The sequence below is a fragment of the Sinocyclocheilus grahami genome, unplaced genomic scaffold (assembly GCF_001515645.1).
Source record: "Sinocyclocheilus grahami isolate Dianchi unplaced genomic scaffold, SAMN03320097.WGS_v1.1 scaffold774.1, whole genome shotgun sequence".
NCBI classification, from domain to species: domain Eukaryota; kingdom Metazoa; phylum Chordata; class Actinopteri; order Cypriniformes; family Cyprinidae; genus Sinocyclocheilus; species Sinocyclocheilus grahami.
In genome coordinates, this window is record NW_015505953.1 from 126,822 (window position 1) to 144,218 (window position 17,397).

The window sequence follows — 17,397 nt, forward strand, 5'->3', positions numbered from 1 at the left end:
CAATGATGAATGTAACCCATAATAAACTCATCATTATAATTCATATTGCAAAACAGTGACTGTGCTGTGTTTTAATGACATTTTTATTATATAATGCACATTGATAAGTGGATGAAATTAAACTTTTTTTCTGTCTGTAGATAGACCCACCAACTTTTGTGTTTGGCCATTGTTAACCACTTCCAATAGCTGTTTGCTGAAAGCTAATATGTTTTTAAAAATATGCTGTTAAGACACTGAATTCAAATGCTAAAGTACTTATTTTAATATATATAGTTCTGGTTCTCGAATCTTGATTGGCAGAGTAGCGTTCCACGAGTGCTGATAACAATCAACACTGGGACATTTCACTGTTTGTATCACTCTGCTTGTCAAGTCACCTTTATTTTATATAGCGCTTTATACAATACAGATAGTGTCAAAGCAATTTTACAGTGTTAAACAGGAAAAATGTGTGCTGATAATGCAAGAGGACAATAAAAAAACAGTCAGTTTATCAGTTAAAGCCAGTTCATCGTTTATTCAGGGATGTCATCGTCCAGCTCAGTTCAGTTCTCTTCCAATAGTGTCTGTGCAGTCAAGTCAACAATGTTGCCAGAAATTGTGTCCCCAACTAAGTAAGCCAAACTCGACAGTGGCAAGGAACCAAAACTGTGACAGAAATGGAGGGAAAAAAACCTTGTGAGAAACCAGGCTCAGTCGGGGGGCCAGTTCTCCTCTGGCCAGATGAAACTATCATGGTGCGGTTTAATTCCAGGCTGCAATGCACGTCAGATTGAGCAGAGGACTTGGTCTTGTGCCGATAGCCGACAAGGTCTTCCCAGGGGATCTGTCTCTAGGGTTCGCCTAGTTGACATGGTCTCCGATTACATTCAGGGCTGTAGTGGTCGTCTCTAGGTGCTGATCCACCATCTGGACTGGATCCAGGTGACTGCAGTGACCATCTGATCTGGATACGGACTGGAGTGTGTCTGCCTCCCGAACAATGCTAGGTAGATTGTTCCAGAGTTTGGCCGCTAAATAGGAAAAGGATCTGCCGCCCGCAGTTGATTTTGATATTCTACTCGGTATTTTCAAATGGCCAGAGTTTTGAGATTGTAGCGGACGTGAAGGACAATAATGCGATGAGGAGCTAAACCATTCAGGACTTTATAAGTAATTAGCAAGATTTTAAAATGTATACAATGTTTAATAGGGAGCCAGTGCAGCAATGTTTAATAGGGAGCTAAGATGCAAAACCGGGCTAATTTGGTCGTACTTCCTGATTCTAGTAAGAACTCTAGCTGCTTTTTGGGCCAGCTGCAGTTTGTTTAAGCATGCAGAGCAACCACCTGTCGCATATCCGGTCCCTGCTGTTCCTTCCACTCTCCACAAGAGTTCTCATCACCTTTTCACCCCAGACTCCATTTCACATAACCCTCTGCCCTGGAACTGATTACGAACACGCCTGTTTCCCATTAGGAGGACTATTTAAGTTGCACACTCACACACGCACACACACACTTGGCTGAGTATTGTTGTTCTGTAGCTACATTCCTAGCCTTTCCGTGTCTCCATGTTTTTCTGGTTCCTTAGTTTTGCCTTGCCTGTGTTTTACTCTGGACTGTTTCCCTGGTTTGTGATCGTTTGCTGCCTGCCCTGACCATCGTCTGTTGTTTGGATTGCTCTTTTGTTTGTCCTGGGACATGGTTGTTAGCTAGTGTTTTGACCCTGCCTGTCTCGACTACGCTCTCTAATAAAGCTTACATTTACTTCGTTGTCATGCCGTCCGTTACACCACCCAATAAAGCATTGCAATAATCTAACCTTGCGGTCATGAATGCATGAATTAATGTTTCTGCATTTGACAATGAGAGCATAGGTCATAATTTAGATATATTTTAAGATGGAAAAATGCAGTTTTATAAATGTTAGAAACGTGACTTTCAAAGGAAAGTTTGCTATCAAATAGCACACCTAGATTCCTAAATGATGATGAAGAATTGACAGAACAGCCATCAAGTGTTCTTGATTATTACATGCAGAGGATTTTGGTCCAATAATTAACACCTCTGTTATTTTCAGAATTTAGCAGTAGGAAATTACTAGTCATCCAGTTTTTTATATCAGCTATGCATTCTGTTAGTTTTGCGAATTGGTTTGTTTCGTCGAGCCGTGAAGAAATGTAGAACTGAGTATCATCAGCATAACAGTGAAAGCTAACACTATGTTTCCTGATTATATCTCCCAAGGGTTTCATATAAAGCGTGAAAAGCAACGGTCCTAGTACTGAGCCTTGTGGTACTCCATACTGCACTTGTGAACGATATGATACTTCTTCATTCACTGCTACAAATTGATGACGGTCAGATACGCATGATTTGAACCATGCCAATGCAACTCCACTAATGCCAATATAATTTTCTAGTCTATTCAAAAGAATGTTGTGGTCGATAGTGACGAATGATACTATTTTTCTCTAAGAAAGAACGAAGAGACTACCTTTTCTAGTATCTTTGACAGAAAAGGGAGATTTGAGATCGGTCTGTAATTAACAAATTCTCCAGGATCCTTTTTTTTTTTTTTTAATGACAGCCAGTTTTTTGGAACATATCCTAATCACAATGATTAATTAATGATATTCAGAAGAGGATCTATGAATTCTGGAAGTACCTGAAAGTACCTTGTCTGTCTTTGCGCATTCAGACAGACTATTAGTTTGTGCATTCGGTCTGCAGTTTACGTTAATACATGTTATGCCTGTAGGTGGTGACAAAAGATTGTGCTTATGAGTGAGTCATTTGAACCATTCACTTTGTTAAAAAAATGCAGATTAATTCCAGAACTAAGGAAGTGACTATCTTATGAATGAGTCATTATATAATTTACTTAATCAAATTGTTAAAATTGTTAAAAAACTGTTTAGATGTGTCCCCCTTGTTAAAGCACTTGAATTATGAATTCAGTTAAAAAACTGTAGCAAATGATGTTTATCCCCCTCCCAGACTTAGTGCTTATGCTGCAAAAAACAATGTCATGGTCAAAGTCTTATGTGTGGTCAAAATTAGAGTTAAAAAACATTGGCACACAAAACCACATCTTGTGTGGCCCATTTTATATACTGTGTTGTTCTAAAATAGTAAGCTTGGTTTGCAGTAATAAGTCACAATCTGCCGCACAGAAGTGCAGAGCAGGAATTCATCATGCATGCTCACTTGAACAAAGTCGAAACAAAGCCATTGCTGTGCTTTCTGATCTGTTCACTGTCAGCTCAACATCTATCAACCAGGAGGAAACCTCATCCTCGCTGACTGAGCCATGTAGAGATTCCACCAGTCAATATAAGAGTCTGATTTTAAATTGGGCTTTTTCAGTTAATGTGACTGGTGCTTTGTTCCCTCTATTGAGGCACTAATATATGAGATAGAAACCACAAAGCTGTAGTTTGACTGATCATGGTTGAGAGTCATTGAATTGCAAGGCTCCAGATGCTGTTAATGGCTGGTAATATACTTAAGCTTCATACCTGCTGAGAATTGTGTCTTTAGCCCAGGGGTAGGCAAGTTCGGTCCTAGAGACCCGCAGTCCTGCAGAGTTCAGCTCCAACCCTGAAAACAAAACTCACCTGCCTATAGCCTTAGTAATCCTGAAGACATTGATTAGCTTGTTCAGGTGTGTTTGATTAGGGTTGGAGCTGAACTCCGCAGGACTGCGGCTCTCTAGGACTGAACTTGCCTACCCCTGCACTAGATGCACTGCAGAACATCTCCAAGGAGTCTTTTCAGCTGAGAAATCATTTTAAGATATCATGTTGTAATTTATATAAAGAAAATGCCAGTGTTTGCACTTGTGCTTACCAAGGAATTAACAAAAGAGCAATGTTAAGATAGATTTTTCACAGAATTGTGCAATGCAAGTTCAAAAGAAACACGTACAGTAACAAGAAACGAAGGGTTAGTTCACCCAAAAATGAAAATGCTGTCATTAATTACTCACCCTCATGTCGTCATGGATGTCACATGGATTGTTTTACCGATGTTCTTGCTACATTTCTGGGTCTGGGAACATTTCAGTTGCATTGCTGTCTATGCAGGTCAGAGAGTTCTCAGATTTTATCAAAAATATCTTAATTTGTGTTCCGAAGATGAACGAAGGTCTTACGGGTTTGCAACGACATGAGGGTGAGAATTTTCATTTTTGGGTGAACTAACCTTTTTAGGAATTTTAAAAATGTTTTCACAATTAATTTAGCACGACAACCATTTTCAAGTGAGATAATAATTAGAAAGGTTTTCCGATAACCAAATTTGCACCTTAAACTGCTTTCTTAAGGATTATGTAATGCGGTGTTTAACCTAAAAATTTAAATTGCTTAATTAACAGTCAATTAGATCAACCAAATTATCACACTCTATTCATTGACCATCAGACTATAAATTACCCCTAATTTCCCCTTTAAGGGAAACATAAATAGATTCTGCACAAACGAGAGGCTTTGTGGATGTCAAAACATACTACCACCAAATCGTTTTATGGGTATAAAATTAGAATATTGAACATGAACACGTCTGATTGTGTCTAGATTATTTTATTCTTATAGATCTTATTTGTATTTCTGTTACAGGTTTTATGTCAAGACATTTCTAAATGTGGTGTTGTTTACCCACCTTGACACCTTGAAGACAACCCCTGATGTTATCTACTTAAAATCAGTATCTCAACTTACAGTGTGAAAGATGCCAATACTTACTTTAGCTTTAAATTTGAAAGTGGAGAGAGCTCTAGATCTCAAGGGGGGATCAACAAGACTCTACATGAAAGCTTGAGAACACATGAACCATCAGGAAATATGAGTGTGAATGATGAACACACCAGACCCTTCGGGACCAGCATTGAAGATGGCTGTAAGGAAATCAGTAACAACAACAGACATGTTGAAGATTCCCTGGATGGTGATGGCAATGCTAATGAAATCCGAAGAGGAGATGGAGGAACAAGTTGGGAGGTAACTGAAACCCTGTCCTCTGTGGTATCTCACACTGAAGAACGGGTGAAGATGTATATCCAGGGCACAGATTCCCCATGTGATGACCCAGAGTTGGCTGAGTTTGAGATGCTGGAAAGTCAGGAACTAGAGGATGATGAAGAGAACAGTATTCCTAAAGGTGACATGAAAGGGGCTATATCCACCAATATGATGCAGACTGAAGCAAAGTCTCCGAAGGATAGCAAAATGTTCTCCCAGTTTATTTCAAAAGAGCAAGAGCCTACTGTTTGTCCTCAGTCCACTAACAAAGAAATGCTGACCAGCATAGCCAGGACTGAGTTTAGCTCTGAAAATGATGTTTTTGTCTCTTGCCTCTCCACAATGTCTAGTCTTGGAGGAAGTCTTGCTAGTGCTCTGGACCACGCTGGTCGAACCCAAAGCTCTGATTCGTGGCATGCTCCCTCAGGGCCATACCGAACTCTCTCTGAGGACCTTACCCTTGCCTCACAGTCCTGTTTAACTATTTCGGATAAAAGCCGGAGCTCTGTACATATTGAGGGCATGCATCATCAGCCAGGAAAAAGTACAAAGCACATCGGCAGTGTTGATCTCAGTCTTAACTCTACCACATTGCCTGAGGAACCCCTTTTAGAAGCACAAGAAAACCAACCAGCTACAGACTTTGGAACATATGAGCGCTCAGGTCAACTGACAAATGGCATAAGTGAATGTAGCATTGCAAGGATCAAGAAGATCCCCAATGAATCAGGAATTACCAGTCAGGACAATCTAGGAGAACCTGGAATTCATGTAAAGGAGTACCATGGAACAGAAGACAAGGTTCCAAATTTAAAAACAATATCAACTGAGAAGAAACCTTGCCAACCGCTTGTCTCAGACATCACACAGTCTGCTGCACATAACAGAAGGTTCTCCCATGACTCCACTGGTGATATAAATAATAAACTCAAATCCCAGAATGATGAATCTCCTAAAATTGCTCTTAAAACCTCAAAACTAACCTCAACGAATACACCTGTGCACTCTGGTGGTTCTGAACCCCAACCTTACAAGAATCAAGCTTCTTTTGAAAAGACCCGACGTTTTAGTGCATCGAGTTTGGAAAGGCGAAGACCTTGGGGCAGCCCGTCTCGCCCCGAGACCCCTCCATCCCCTAAAACCACCTGTTCACCTCGGAAACAGCCACCTTCATCACCAGCCAAGCCTATTAGCACAAGAGAAGCAAGTCAGGAACGAAATGAAACCTTAGAGAGGGGAACCACTGGTTTGAGGCAACCAAGTCAAAGTTTTCTCAGTAGTAATAGCAGTCTCCCAAAACCTGCCATTCCTCAGCAACCCACTAAAGCAGAGTGTGAATCTAAGAAGTCTTCTCCACCTCAGAAGCCCAAAAATGTTCGACCAAAAATCATAACATATGTCCGCAAAAGCCCTCAAGTGAAACCAATGTCTGAAGGTCCCTATGAAGTATCGACGCTACCGCCAAGACTTACACCTTACAGTAGCTCACCAACCTCAAAAGAATCCAAGGCCGAGAGGTTCAGAGGTTCACCCGTGCTGAGCTCCTCTAATATCCTTTATGAAAAGTATCGTCAAGAAGTACAGAGGTCAGGGTACTACTCCCCTCCAGGACTGATAGAGTCTGGGATCAGGCCACTGAGCCACACTGTCCCCCATAAACTGGTGGGCAAATCGGAGAGTTTCCACGGGGAACTGCCAGATCAATATTTACAGGTGGGACTTGTGTAGTAGACATTCTCAGTTGATAACATAGCACTACTGAACTCTAGATAAATGTGTTGTGCTTGTGAAAGCATGAGCAGTAAGCATAATTTATTAATTCTCTCAACTGCTTTATTAAATTTGTGGTAACAAAGACATCAATAGATGCTTCTTATGGTTTCAGGGTAGTAGAGTGGTTCAGCTAAATACCCATGATGTTGCTGCTGCCGTTTTTCGCTTTCCCAGAGCCCTAAGGCCTCAGCTTGGCCTTGGAGCTGTTACCAGACAGCCTGCTACTAAGAACAGGACGGTGTTAGCAGGTCAAAGGTCAGCGTCACCCCTCAGTTATACGGCTCCAGTTGTTCAGGCCCCAAGTAGTCACCAGGAACCTGCAGGTCAGTAGGTGCTAAAATCCTCAAAGTCCCCAGTTGTCATCCCCCTCGTTGAAAATAAAAAGACAAAAATCACCCCCCCTTACCATGCCTTTTAGATTATTAATTGTGTGTATTATGTAAAACTTATTATGCAAATGAAATGTTAAAATTCTCTATGTATGATAATTTACAAACTAAATAATGGTGATTGGCCAATAAGTGCACAAGCTGAACCAAGTTTTCATAATTTTTCGCACAAAATGGTTCAAGCACAACTTTTGATGTTTTTGAAAAAGAAGACAACAGAAGGTATGATTTTTCCTTGATTAGAATTTGAAGACATTCCCCTGACATAATGTTATTGTGCTGTATACACTATAGGAGAGCTGACATTATCAAGTATGTCACCATTTTTCCATAAAAAAACATGTCTTGAGAGTCCAAAAGCATTCACTGAGCGATGAAGCCTATTAGAATGCAGTTAGAATGCCCTTATAATTCAGTCAATTAAAGAAAAAATACCCATGTATGAGTTTTTATAGTTTTATATTCACCACACAAGCAATGTACTTTCCTGAATATCAGCACGTGCTATTAATTTTATACAAACAGTGCAGAGCAACAAAGTTTTTTTGTTTCTTGAATGAATCTGTTTATGAACGAATCGAATAAGCCAGTGATTCAACGGTCCATTTTTCATTTCAGCCTTTTTGAACAAATCGTTTTGTGCCAGCACAAAAACACATTCATCAAAATATCATTTAATTATCAGTATTGACCAAAATTCCTCCATTTCAGGCCCCTGAAGGAATGCAGCTTATAAATAAAAGTTTATTTAATAAAGCTAATTTTTCATTAAATAAAAATCTGTTTAAAAATTAGACGAAGTTTGTAATCATTTTGTAAAATTAGCTACAGGACCCCCTTCCCCACCAAATAAATTGACCACACCATCCCCCCTGAATTTGTTTTACAATTCGTCCACTGCTTATAGCTTTGTAATGTTTTCAAATCTCTTCAGAGATCAAAACTGTGACTTTGGGGAAGCCTGTCAGAAGTTAATTATCTCATATTTAGATATATCTCTTTTAAATGTGATAAAAATGTAGTCTCTCTTTATTCTTCTGGAAGTAAATCAATGAGCTGGACTTTTGCCAGTCAGTTGTATTAAATATCACCCTGTCCTGGAAAGTGCAGAAATTAATAAATCAGCCATCCAGAATCCATAATCTCACAAAAGGATCATTAAAACTGTCAGAATTGTCAAATGAAAATACCTACACCCTTTCAAACTGTATTTTCTATTGGTTAATTTATTAATGAGCTGTACCAATGCAAACTACATATATCTATCCAGGTCTTTAGAAAAGTGCTCTTTTAGACAAATGCTCCTTTGCATACACCATAAGTGGGTAAAGATTCACACTGTCATGTTCCAAAAAGGCCAAAATGTAATATAGAAATGTCATAAAAGTAATGCATATGATTTGTTCCATGTCTTTGTGTATGGAATTTAAAGGGGTCATATGACATTGCTATAAAGACCATTATTTTGTGTATTTGGTGTAATGCAATGTGTTTGTGGTTTAAGGGTAAAAAAAACATTATTTTCCACATACCGTACATTATTGTTGCTCCTCTATGCCCCGCCTTTCTGAAACGCGTCGATTTTTACAAAGCTCATCGGTCTGAAAAGCGTGGTGTGCTCTGATTGGCCAGCTATCTAGTGCGTTGTGATTGGCTAAATACATCAAGCATGTGACGGAAATGTTACGCCCCTTACCAGGTTCAGGAAACTTTCCTTCGTAAAATGTGCTGCACACACTCAAATATTTGGGTTGTACTGTTCTGGAAGAGTGTTGTAAATAAAACTTAACTACTGATTTCTAGTTATGTCATTTTTTGGAAGGCCAAACAAAGTAGTTTGGCTTTCGCAACGAAACACACAGCAGCAACAATACTACAGTGAGAATATGTGGGGGCGTGTTTGAACAAGGCATTTTAGGAAGGAGTGGATGAGCGTTCACTTTTATAAAGAATATCTCTTTGGGTTTGAGACTTTAATGTTTGCGACTTTATGGATCTTCTGTATGCACGAACAGCTTTTAACACTCCAAAGACAAAGGAAAACTGGAAATCACATCATATGACCCCTTTAATTTGCGAGGACTATTTAACATTTAAAAATAATTTTTACATGTGTGTACAATTTCTTTTTCTACTCCTTATATGGTATTGATGCCATTGTATTAGTGTCATGATTTAAAGGCAGATTAGGTCAAGATTATTTATTTAATTAAGAATTTTTTTATTGTAGAAAGTAATCCCAAGCCATGCTATCTGTAAATGATTTTATGAGATTTGTTTGAGGGAATACTAAGATTTGTCTCCTGCTTTACAGTGGATCAGAAGAGACTATCATTGGGTGTGGCCCCCAAATTTATGTTCCCCAAACCGGGTCATTCTGGACTGCGTCCTCCCGGCTTCTCCCATCTGCCTCCTGCTCGACTGGCCACCTTTGGCTTTGTCCGCAGTGCTAGCGTGTCTTCTGTGTCCAGCAACCAATCGAATGACAGCATACACAGTGACCCCTGCCAATCCAGCCGTGAGTGTTACAACTCTTTCTGTCATAAAACTGTTGTCAGCCACATGCAAAACACACTTTGCATGCTGGGGTACACAGATGTCTGACTGGGACACCTGAGTTTAACAGCTCTGGGTTCCACAGATTTCTTAGCTTCTGCTAGTTGTGATGTTTATTGTACTGTTTGTACATTTAAGTTCTTGTAAGAATGATGTTCCATTTGCAAATGTTTTGCGTGTCAGTCTAAATTCTCAAAAGTGCAAGGAATTACCAAAGCAGCCCATTCTCAGACCACATGCTCTAGTGCTGGAATTGTTTCAGGATTTGTTTAGGCCTTGTGGATTATCCAACTCTTCCTGTCATAAGCCTTCTGCCTGGTAGATACAAAGTACAATCGATGTCTGTAACACCCTGCTGGTTGCTCTGTGCAAGACAGTGCATCTCAAACCATAAGACAAATAGAGCAGTGTATTCCAGTATTATAAAATGGAATTTACTTGGTATCGAAATCCTAGTAAGTCTGAAATATCATCTATGATTAAAGCAGACTGTTAAATGTCCTTTTACCATCATAATTGTCATTTTAAAGTAAAGACCACCTGTTATAAGACGTTATATTACTTATTGCAGAGTTGTTCAATGGATTTTCAGTGTGTTTTTATGAAGTTGGAGAAATATAGAGTCTGTGTGTGTTGTTTTCTAATTGTATTTGCCTTTGATGTTGGTTTCTGTGCTGTGGTGGGCTGAAATATGTGAAGGGATGAACATAAACAGTTGTTGTGAAGAAGAGAGAAGTGCAAGGGAGACATGTGAAGAGCATTACTGCAGAAATCTGCCTTTGTCTGGCATCTGTGCACATATTATATAAATAAGCTGGAAGCACTAATCTACAGATTTTTCTAGAAATCATCTATAGACAAAAATTGTGTTATGAGACACCTGTCACTAAATGAGCCTGAACAGATGTTGCTAAACTGATTTGATTGTTATAACCAATCTATAGGCAATAGAGTCTATAGGCAAACTGTGCTACTGCAGCATATGATTGGATTGTAATCATTCATTTAGATCAGATTCATTACACAGACAAACAAACATCCCAGTACTCAAATAAATTAAGTGAGATTGAATTATTTATTTTTGTTAATTCATAAAGACAAAAAGTGCCAGAGTGATGCTCTTGTTTGTTATTTAAGTGTTCTTAAAGGAGGATTGGTAGTGAGATGACAGACATGGTTAGGGGAAAATAAATCATCATTCTATCGATCAATAAAGATATGTTAGTTGACAAAAAGAGAATTCCAGAGAAACAAAAATAGAAATTAAATTGTTTATCTGCACATGACCCATCTAATCTAAAAAAATGACACATTTGACCACTATCTGTCGATATATTTTACTGTTGGTAGTCCATTTCTCAGAACAATGAGAGTCTAATCACATATCTGAGTGTCTTTCCTTCTTCCCAGTAACTGATTGCTGCTCAGGAAATCTGCATTAATGCTCAAATAGTTTTTTGTCTGAATGAAGGCTGTTCAACTTCAAAGCATTTTGTTGCCTCCTTAATTGCCACACAAGCTGTTGTTTTCACATTTTCCAGGGAACTGCCAGACTTTCCAAAACATGAAGTTTCACATTCAATTCTTGTATTTCCCCTCACAAGCAAGGTTTTGAGTGACTACCTTGGGACAGTTGGTTGAAAATATTTGCTGTGTATTATATTATAAATTTGTTTTAAAGCTCAAGGGTGAACACAGTTTTCTTCTGTGATATACACATAATGTTGTAAACATGGGGCAATTTTCACCAGTTGGCTTTTTTCTTCAAGATTCAATTCTCCCTACAGAATATCCCATTTGGACCTCAAGAGTTAGCTGTTTGTAATGCTAGATCCTATCTTCTTCCTGTAGCTGAAAATACAGTCAAAATAAAATTATACCTCAATGTGGACATTGTAGTTGTCACGCAAAAGAAGAGGATACACAACGGTAACTTCCAAAACAGTGGTTTATTGACAGGTATAGTGGTGCACAAGTGATAGCAGCAGGTGAGTAGTGGAATTCAGAGAATTGCAAATAACTTAAATAACAGAATTCCTTATCTCATGTGGGCATTGGCTGGAACAACAGGGAACAATGAAGACAGAAGATGACTTGAAGACAGAACAATCCACAGGTAATTATCACAGGTAAGTATTCAGGTAAGTTCACACAGAGTTGTGCACAACATAGCCAGACAATAAGGGTAGGCAAGGTGAGTGCTTATATATGTCTAGACGAGGTGATGATCAACGGCAGGTGTGGTGATGACTGACTGAGTGCAGGTGAGAACCAGCAGGGATGCTGGGAGATGTAGTTCGGTGTGACAGGGCTGGAGACTGGAGATTGTGACAGTACTCCCTAGCTGGGGAGTGGTAGGAATAGGAAGAAGCCAGGACAGAATGAGCCAAGATAGAATCCACAGCAAACAGTCCATGATGCAGGGCAGAGTAGAAGACTCCCAAGGTTGAGCTGGCAGAGCAGGGGATCCACACAGCGGAGCTGAAGACCTCCAAGGTGGAGCTGGCAGAGCAGGAGATCCTCACGGTGGAGCTGAAAACCTCCACCACAGTCGAGCAGATGAAACTAACCCCAAGTAGACTGGTTGGCTTGAGACCATCAGTTTTGGGGAGCCGGCCGAGCAGGAGATCTCCACGGTGGAGCTGAAGACCAGTTAGAAGAAACTAACTCAGGCAGATTGGCTGGCTTGTAACTGTCAGGAGGATCGGCTGGCCTGAGAATGTTTGGATGGGTGGCTGGCTAGAGAACATTTGGGGGGCCGGCTGAGAGACAGGCATCTGGAGTGCCGGCTGAGAGACAGGCATCTGGAGTGCCGACTGAGAGACGGGCGTTTGGTGTGTGTCTTGTGTGCTGGCTGACCTGTAGACTTTTGATGTGCCGGCTGACCTGTAGACTGAAGGACTGATTTCAGTAGACCTAATGAGACAAAAAAACAAACAGAGAGTTCTAGGGTGGCTTCCATAGCCGAGACGAGGAACATTGATCAGCATCTGTGGCCGTGATGAGGGGTCTTTGATTAGCCTCTATGGTCGTGACGAGGGGACTTAGATCGACCTCTGTGGCTGTGACAAGGTGGCATGTGGCTGTGTTTGAGCAGACAGGGACAACCTCCATGCCTACATCAGGGCAAACAGGTAACTCTGGGATGACCTCTTTGGTCACGTCTAGACAGACAGGAAATTTGGGTACGACCTCCGTAGTCACATATAAGCAAACAGGAAACTTGGGAACGATCCCCATGGATGCATCTGGGCAAAAAGGAAACTCAAGAACCATCTCCTTGGTCCCATCAGGGCGTACGGGAAATTTGTGGATGAATACCACCACTTCAATAGAAGCTGGAGAGCAGTGTGCAGCCCAGACATGCATTATGGCCACCGCTGTAGCAGGGAGAGCAAACAGTGGTAAAGGGGTCTCTGAATCCTCTGTGTTTGGAACTCTCAGAATGAGTTCTGACATGATGGCCGTGACATCAGGAGACTCCGACATAGCTTCCATGATAGTGGGAAACTCTGAAATGGACTCTGGACTGAACTCGGGTGCTGTAGCCTTCACTAGACTGTGCTCAAGGGCTTGAGCCATCACTGGACTCTGGTCAGGAGCTAGAGCCATCACTGGACTGTGGTCAGGTGCTGGAGATGAGACTGGACTGGGCTCAGGGGCTAGAGCCAACACTGGACTGGGCTCAAAGGCTGAAGCAGAGTGATGAAAGTTTGACTTTTTTCTCTTTATCCTCCTCCTTTGTGCTGGGATTACAGTGATATTCAACAAGGAAGAAGATTCTAGGTTGAGCTCTGTGGATTGAATAGGTATTTGATGGATTACTAAGGCTAGAACGGGCTTCTGAGTTGACTTCTGGGCAGGAGCTAAATCTGACAGGGCATTGATAAGAACAGAATCTAGGACTGGAGCAGACTCATGGACTGTGACTCATTTAAAATGGGCTGGCTTAGGACTGCTGATCTTGATCTCCTTGCCTAATGGACGGACCTGATGGAAAAATCCTACACCTTTGAAGTCAGTCGAATACTGACTGGAGCTAATCTTTTTAAACTCTGCTTGGCCGACTTTCAAGATGAGAAGTCGGCATGGCTCTGATGGTTATTACTGGTTTGGTACTGGACGACAAGGATTGGCACCTAGGAAGGGATTGGTTACACAGAGAATTGCTGCTTAGCGGCATTGTTGTTCTTCACCTCACTGACTTCCTCAACTGCAAGGGGAGAGACACAAATTCATGACACCCAGTCTAAATATTGTCTCAGGGTGAGGGTCGGATTGCCTGATGGTATCAGTTGTGCTAGGTGACTGTCTAATCAAATTCAAAACAAGCCCATGAGAGATTGGTCATTCCAGGTTAATAAATGACAATACTGGATAAACTCCTCAACATACATCTCCATACTGTGGCCATTTTGATCGACAGAGCAACAGAATATTTTCAACAGATTCCATCTCAGCAGATTGGCAATCCATACTTGAATCAAAAGATCCCTGTAGAGCTCTTATTAAGCAGTCTAGTATTCTGTCACGCAACAGAAGAGGATACACAAGAGTAACTTCCAAAACAGTGGTTTATTGACAGGTATAGTGGTGCACAAGGGATAGCAGCAGGTGAGTAGTGGAATTCAGAGAATTACAAATAACTTAAATAACAAAAGTCCTTATCTCATGCAGGCGTTGGCTGGAACATCAGGGAACAATGAAGACAGGAGATGACTTGAAGACAGAACAATCCACAGGTAAGTATCACAGGTAAGTATTCAGGTAAGTTCACACAGAGTTGTGCACAATATAGCCAGACAATGAGGGTAGGCAAGGTGAGTGCTTATATGTGTCTAGATGAGGTGATGACTGACTGAGTGCAGGTGGGAACCAGGGGGGATGCTGGGAGATGTAATTCAGGGGTGACAGGGCTGGTGACTGGAGATTTTGACAGTAGTATAATATATTTAAAATTTTTGAACAATTAAATTATAATATCCATTTTAACATATAGTGCAAAATTCAAAATTTTTCTATGACTTAGGTAACTTGCGCTAGACATGTTAGCTTAGTAGGCTAATTGATTAGCATGCTAACCAAAAATGCCAAGAATGGAATGTTTAATTTGACCATCTGTTGCTTTGGTTATATCGTGTCATATATAATTTAAAGGGGACATCAGATCAGTGGCGGTTCTACATTAAATTACACCCTGGGCGAGACCCTCTTCGAGCACTTCGAGAATCCAGTTATTTAACTATTGCAATTACAACAGGAAACACACTTTTTAAGGTGCACAATCTCCACCTCCAACATTGCCAAAAGACAATGAACACAATTCTGCACAAAATATGACAGTATAAGTTATCAGAACTTAAATAAATATACACTATACACTGTATCTAATTTGCATATTAATGTGTTCTTGGAGCAACATTTAATGAAAAAAGAAGTGTAATAATTGGAGTAATAATTGGCAACATTTTAATAATAATATCTAATATTTCATAGGAATATTGATGTATACTTTATTTCCATATTCACTTGTTGTGTCTCCCAAAATGCCTGATAAACATGATTTAAGTCCTGATGTCCTTGTATTTATAATATTATGAATACCCAATGCTCCTCCGCCTCCTGGCGGCCGGCGATGGCTCCTCCTATTGAGGGCAGCCGGCAGCGAGTCCCCCGTTCCCTGCTCCTCCCCAATCATGGCGGATGGCAGCAGGCTCCGGCCTCCTGGCGAACGGGCAGACTCCTCCGCTCCCTCCCGGACGGCAGCCACCCCTCCTCGACCCAGGAGCGCGGCAGCGAGCTCTCCGTCCCACCTCGTCTTCCATCATTCCAGCACCACCGCCTCGGGCAGCCACCGGCGGTCTCTCCGTTTGTTCCTACTGCCCGATCTCCTCAGCACCGCGAGCCCCCTCAGCAGCGAGGGCTCTTGACAGCGTGTCCCTCCTTCCTCCCGGGTTTCGGCACCAATGTAACACAGTTCGTAGATCGGGAAGAAGGAGGCGGGAACCGGCGAACATTTAAACAAACTTTAATAATAAAATAAACTCAAAACAGCACAACAGCCCCTCGCGGACGACTGTCGCGCACAAATAAAATCCAGGCCTGGTCCTCTCTCGTCCGACACGGTCGTCACTCCTCCCTTTTATCCTTCCGGAGCTCCTCCGTGAGACTCGAGTCCGGTGAGTGGGTGCAGGTGTCGCTCATTAGCAATCACTCCGCCGGCCTCGCTCCATTCCCACGGCTCTCGGCCCCGCCCCCACTCGTCACAGGCACCTTTTCAGCAAGCAGGGGTGCCAATTTGCCAATTCCCCACACAGTGAAATGATAGATAATAGAAAACCGCTTCGTGGCGGCGGCGCAGAGGATTTTATTTTATTTTTTAACTGCTCGTGACGCCCTCCATGTATCATGAAAAAATGCGGCCCGGGCGCCTGCCCGGTTCGCCCGTGCCAAAAAACGCTACTGCATCAGATGCAAAAAAAATTTTTTTTAATCCACAAAAAACCTAAACAGTCTCAATTATCAAGCAGTTTTTAGGCCCCGCCCATGACCACTGACGGACTGTCCCGTATTAGCATATTTCCGTCCTCAGCCAGTTGTACGCTGTCCGCCATTTTCTCTGCGCTCGAGCAGCTGTAGCGACATGTCTCGTAAGTAATGCAGGTGTTTTGTAGTTGGATGTAAAAGTGAACACAAGGCCGGTTTCACACCGCAAGCATGAGCGGCACGTGAGCAGCACATATTTTTTCCAGCGTGCATGTTAACAAATGAGTACATTCACACCGGCTGAGCAGCGCATGAGCAGCACTGAAGCGATGGTTTCAGCTCCGAGTTTTGCTGCACTGCTCATGCTCACACAAACTTTCAAGACTTTAAAACTTTCAAGTTTATAACTGGCCAACTTCTAAAAACAAATTAATAGTTGTCTTTGTAAAGAAATATGTAGCTTTGGAGCCGCCGCTGTGACGCTGTACAAACGCTTCCAGTGTGAATACTCTCGCGAGTAGCTGCAGTAATGATAAAATTACGCTAACTTGAAGCTCAAGCTTGCAGTGTGAAACAATTTTCTCCCGACATCAGAGCCACTGAGGACACAGTGGATTAGTTTTGTTTTTGATGGTAACACCACCGAATACACAAAAAAATGGAAGAGAGGGGTGGGGTGAGCAGTAGCTCATTATCATTTAAAGAGACATGCACCGAAACAGGTCGTTTTTGACAAGGTAAAAAGGGTGTTGTTTTACACGACCATTGAGGAATTTTAACCAAAGTATGTTGCAGACATTTCATGAAGACCCTAAATAATCATACCAACTTGTGGAAAATGAGCATCTGATGTCCCCTTTAAAAGACATTATCAATATATTTTCAGGTTTTGCAGAGTAAAAAGAATCCCTTATTTTTAACTTAACATCAGACATGGCCATTTGTGATATGAATGTGTGAAACTTCAGGTGTCTTCCACTTCCAGTTTTTTTTTTAGCTGTACAAAAGCTGTACAAAAACAGTCTGTTATGCTGACTGAAATTACAAACTGCTATTTGTTATCATATCATTTTAATTCAGTATTATAATCATAAAAATCCTGGTTTGTAGCTAAAAAATAGATACCTTTTTACTGCACTGTATTATTCTTACAGTTATGTGCAGCTAAATAAGTTGGAAATCTCACAC

The 17,397-nt window shown here is 41.2% G+C and overlaps 1 protein-coding gene across 1 annotated transcript in view; it reads left to right on the plus strand.

The window, feature by feature from the left end:
- Positions 1 to 17,397, plus strand: part of LOC107561476 (microtubule-associated tumor suppressor candidate 2-like) — a 54,083-nt gene that overhangs the window by 2,797 nt on the left and 33,889 nt on the right. The window contains exons 2-4 of the mRNA XM_016245932.1: positions 4,604 to 6,718; positions 6,891 to 7,101; positions 9,482 to 9,685. Of these exons, the coding sequence (XP_016101418.1) occupies positions 4,829 to 6,718; positions 6,891 to 7,101; positions 9,482 to 9,685 (2,305 nt within the window). The 5' untranslated portion in view covers positions 4,604 to 4,828. The remainder of the gene's footprint in view (positions 1 to 4,603; positions 6,719 to 6,890; positions 7,102 to 9,481; positions 9,686 to 17,397) is intronic.